This window comes from Diabrotica undecimpunctata, chromosome 8 (assembly GCF_040954645.1).
Source record: "Diabrotica undecimpunctata isolate CICGRU chromosome 8, icDiaUnde3, whole genome shotgun sequence".
NCBI classification, from domain to species: domain Eukaryota; kingdom Metazoa; phylum Arthropoda; class Insecta; order Coleoptera; family Chrysomelidae; genus Diabrotica; species Diabrotica undecimpunctata.
In genome coordinates this window covers 3,641,709-3,646,979 of record NC_092810.1, presented here as the reverse complement: position 1 = coordinate 3,646,979, position 5,271 = coordinate 3,641,709, and the positions used below count along the sequence as shown (strand labels likewise).

The window sequence follows — 5,271 nt, the reverse complement described above, 5'->3', positions numbered from 1 at the left end:
GTACTTGTTTTATTTTAGGATACACATTGATGAGTGCTAAACCAGTCAACCTTTCCTCCGAAGTTCTATTTCTAAGCCAAGTCTTTAGACGCTTAAGCGTAAAAAAACTACGCTCTGCTGTTGCTGCAGTGACTGATAGTGTAATTAATATTTGCAGAAATATTCTGATATTTGGATACATATAAATATCGCAGTTTTCTAATACTTCTAAAATAGAATGAGGAAGTTTTCAATGATTTTGCACGACCCTTTTCCACTTTTGAATCCACAGTGAATACTCTTGTTCTACTGTGAAATATACAGTAGCAACTTTATCTTCTGGTGTGTTATCAGTTTTAGGTAAAATAACTCGAAGATTAAATAGATTCATAACTTCCAGTGACAGTCGTCCTTCTAAATCAGTTAAAATATTGTCTAAAAGGAGTAAATAAATAGATCTTCGTAAATATTCTTCGCAAAAGTTAGCAGGTTGGTTTTGACGACAGGTTTGACGAGAAACTATACGAGGCATCTTCAATTTAACGTCTAGTTGTTCAGATATTGTCTTTACTTCATAGTAAAGCATGCTAAGCATAGATTCAGCATTTGGTCTTTTATTTTGAAGAATGCATTTAGTGTCCTCTATGGCCTCAATAACCGTTTTTAAATCTTATTTTGGTGACTAAAGAAGACGACTAGTAAAGGCTTGTTAGCTGTTGTTACAGGCCTTTTTGTGTACAAGGTCTTTTATCCCCACATGAAAAAATCAATTTTGGAGAATTCCGGTGACTGCAGTCGCAAAAAAGTTGGTTCTTTTCTGCCTATCCACCTTTCAGGAAAGTTATTTAGATGATTGTAAATAGGAACAGTGCTGTGGACTGAACCATTGTCGTGTAAGAACCACATTCGTTGTCGAATATTAAGCAGTACATTTTTCAATAGTATTGGTTCATGATTAGAAATTCTAGATATATGGCACCATTTACACGACCTTCAAAAAATTGTGGGCCAATCACATAATCGCCAACAATACCACTCTAAACATTTACACACTACCTAGTTTGACTATGAGTGTTACCAAAATAGGGATTGCTTGGTGCCTAGTAATAAAAATTATGCCAATTCACCGTTCAATTTTTGTGAAATGTAGCCTAGAAAGAAGGATTTCTGCCGCCAAAGTTTGACGAATGTCATGTTGACGTGAAATTTTACGAGTGCTGATGTGGGGATCTTCGGTAGTAGCTATCAGTACATCATATTCCTTTTCTTCGCTTGGGGTGATCTATTTAAAAAATTGAGAAAATCGTAATTTTGTGCTATAGTTCACCCTGTATACAAATTTGTGTTAATAATTTTAATTAAACTTAATTTAAAAACTACAATATATTGATTAAACCATTGATATCTACTGTTCAGCGAGTTACACAGGGAAATATAACTAAAACACTTATATAGTACTACATGTACTACATGTAGCTAAATATTTTATTCTTAAAGTAGAGTACATAGATGAATACGTAAGTATCAATGAGACAGGTGAGTTTCAACCACTTGTGAAATTACAATAATAATCAAATTATTTTATAAATTTTAAAAACAATAATTCGCCACTTAACTGACTAGTATTATTGACAAAAAAATTATGTTAGAATGCCTATCAATACATTATAAAAAAACTAAAATTGTTAAAATTCTCTCTTATTAGCTGATTTATTTTGAGCCACCATCCGACGATTCGCCTCTATCGTCCTTTGCTGCTGCGGTTGATGAATTGTAGCCAATATCGTGATACCGCACGGGATAAGTTAATTGGTTTCCTCTATCCCAAGAATACAGTTCCTAAAAGAGAACAAAATGTCATAAATATAATTTGAAATTGATTCCAGATCGAAATACGAAATTGTCTGAACGCAATGAAAATATAGAGATGTTCTTGGCATGAAATTTGATAATTTCCAAAGATAATCGCTGGTAAATGTACATTTATGGGAAAGACGTGCATAGTTAAAAAAATATTGCTACAGGAATTATAGAAGTTTATAGGTTTTAAAGTAAAGATTAAGTCTAAAATTCAAATTTAAATGCTTTCAAAATATTAGGTAATTATATTTTGCACTTAAATAATTCTGGACCTGAGTTTTAAAAAGGGCCAAACTCTACTTTTGCCTTTATTGAGTTAGTATCAACACAAAAATTATAATATTCAAAACTTGTAAAGTAGATTGCATACAAAATTATATTCAAGGCCAGTTCGCTCACGTCGAAAAGAGAGTGGGCGTGGTTCTTTCAACCATAATAGAAGCTGAGTATAATTTTTCAAATCCAAATATAATTATAGTAGATTTTTTTTATAGCCCTTTTTCTATCCGAATTGTCGAATAAAGGCCTCTCCCATATCTCGCCATTCATCCCTGTTGTGTGCTAGGCGTTTCCACATTTGTCCTGCGACTCTTTTGATATCGTCGCTCCAGCGCATTTGAGGTCTTCCTCTTGGTCTTTTCGCATCGTACGGTCGCCAGTTTCTGACTTCTTTGTTCCATCTACCATCTTCGATACGTTCGTTGTGTCTAGACCATTTCCATTTTAATTTAGCTGCTTGTTTCGCGGCGTCCTTTATTTTTGTTTTGTTCCGGATTGCTTCGTTCGTTTGCCGATCTATTAGTGAGATACCAAGCATCTGTCGTTCCATGGCTCGCTGAGTTTTTCGAATCTTGTCCATGTTCTTTTTTGTGAATGTCCATGTTTGAGCTCCGTAAGTGAGAACGGGAAGGATACAAGAATCGAACACTTTGGTTCGAAGGTTTTGGGGTATCTTTTTGTCTTTCAGTATGTATGAGAGTTTTCCAAATGCGGCCCATCCCATTCTTACTCGTCTGCTTATTTCGGTAGTTTGGTTTTCTTTGTTTACCTTGATATTCTTACCCAGATATATGTATTCTTCTACATGTTCCACTTTTGTTCCTTGGATGGTTATCGTCGGTTGATCATCTTTATTCGACATTAGCTTAGTTTTACTCAGATTCATTTTCAGTCCTTTTTTTATGGATTCCGTATGAAGCTCATCGATCATCGTCTTCAGTTCTTAGGGTTTGAAAAATATCTTGATACTCTTGCATCGTTTTTAGATCTTACTAAGGCTTTCGATTGTGTCACACATAGTATTCTGATTAGAAAACTTTCTTATTAAAATTTTCATAGTGATGTTATCCAACTAATTGATTCATATCTATCAAATTCCGGAGCGAAGTTTCTGGGAGTATATTTGGATGCAAGATTAACCTAGGAACAACATATAGTTAATCTGTCGAAAAAGCTTTCCCGGCAACTTTTCCTCTTTCGGGAACCTTGTACAAGTAACTTCCAGGGAAACAATTTTAACACCTTATCATAGTAATTTCCACTCTCATCTGCCATATGCTATTCTCTCCTGGGGCCACTCTTGTCATATTGACAAAGTGTTTGCTCAACAAAGTGTGTTCGTATTATCTCTAGGCTCTGTTATAGAGCAGACTGTGGAAACTCCTTTAGAGCTTTTAAAATTATAACTTTACCTTGGGTATACATTATGCAGTGTCTGTTGCACATTAAACAAAATCTTAGCCAATACAATGCGCATGTAGATTTTCAAAATTATCCCACCAGATTTAACAATAATCTTATACCAGAATTTGGCCGACTTGAGAGATCCAGAAATGGTTCAAGATATTTAGCCATAAAATTCTACAACTTAGTGCCAGCAAGAATAAAAGCTCTTAATTTTCATCAGTCTAAAGCAAAAATTAAGAGTCACCTTATAGTACATGCCTTTTTTACATTTGAGGAGTATTTTACTTCCAATTTTAATTTGTTGTAAATGTCAACAGTATAAGTTAAAACACTGTATCTGTGTTTTATGTTTTATATTTATATTTATGTGTATATTAACTATAATGACATATATTTTTTTTATCTTTGACTTGTAAAAAATACTTTTGTATTCACTTATTACCAATAAACCATTTATCTATCTATCTGTCTATTTTATATGCCTTAATATAAATCACAATTCATAAAAATATTTTTTTATTATATATTTGCAATAATTTATGCAGTAAAGGGTTAAAGTCAGAGAGGCTAAACTAACTTGACTATTTAGGTACTGGTACTTTCATCTGAACAATATATTTGTATATGAACGCTTATCAAAATAGTATGTTTGATATTTACCTGATTTTTAGCATTATATCCCAACATCGTAGTTTTTCTGAATGGATTTGCTATAGCTAAGTTGACATCTAACAAATTATTTTTATACAAATCGAAAGCAAATCGAATCTTCGTGTTCCTGTCAGTTACGCTGTCGACGGCATAAAGCACCCCGCAAACAATGAACATTTCCCCAACCCTTTGATGTTCTAGACTTATATTCCAGATATACTGTGCTTTCATTGTTTCTGTATTAACCTAAAAATTAAGTATTCGATTTAAATGTAATAGGTCAACATTTGAGTTGTAAACAAAATATTTTTGAGTGCAAAATTGGAACGTAATTTTTTTATAATGCAATTTCTTATACAACTGACGCTAATATGACTTTTTTCGCTTTTAGCTAAATAATTTAGACAAACAGTTTGATCTGTGTGCAACTTATAAAATTTAATAGTATCAACAGAGAACAACCGAACACAGAGAAGCGACAGTCCTTTGAAGTTACGTGGCCAAGCCGCCAATGACAGCTAACAACCAGAAAATTAATAGTCAGTGGGCATATCACACAATATAAATTCTTAAGAGCGTAGGCGCAAAATTTCGTGCCAATGTTTTTTAAATGCATTCATTTTTTTCGAATCCTGAAAAAACTAATAAGTATTTTTGAAAAATTTAAACGCAGAATGAAAGACTACATTATTACTGAGGGCCGAAAGTCCCTGACAACTTCTATAATGTTTATTTTAATACCAAATATCTCATTCAAAAAAACTTTTTGTTTATTCTAAGGGACTTTCGGCTCTCGGTAATAATGTAATCTTTCATTTTGTGTTTAAATTTTTCAAAAATATTTGTTAGTTTTCTCAGGATTCGAAAAAAATAATTATATTTAAAAAGCATTGGCCCGAAATTTTGCGCCTACGCTCTTAAGCGAAACAAAGAAATTACTAAAAATCTTAAAATTACAACAGAACAAGACTTCAAAATTGCAAAAACATGGTTGCAAATAAACAAACTTACATTAAATTATGAAAAAACTAAATAGGTACTCATCTACTTTTTGCTATATACAAAAGTTGTCTGCCAATTTTTAATTCGTTAAAT

General features: G+C 32.7%; 1 protein-coding gene across 4 annotated transcripts in view; it reads right to left on the bottom strand.

Annotated features, from left to right (window-relative positions):
- Positions 1–1,389: 1,389 nt before the first annotated feature.
- Positions 1,390–5,271, bottom strand: part of LOC140449188 (uncharacterized) — a 287,503-nt gene continuing 283,621 nt past the window's right edge. For all 4 annotated transcript variants that reach the window (XM_072542346.1, XM_072542345.1, XM_072542348.1 and 1 more), the window contains 2 exons: positions 4,186–4,422; positions 1,390–1,818 (listed from right to left, as the gene is read on the bottom strand). In XM_072542346.1, coding sequence (XP_072398447.1) covers positions 1,690–1,818; positions 4,186–4,422 — 366 coding nt within the window. In that variant the 3' untranslated portion in view covers positions 1,390–1,689. The remainder of the gene's footprint in view (positions 1,819–4,185; positions 4,423–5,271) is intronic.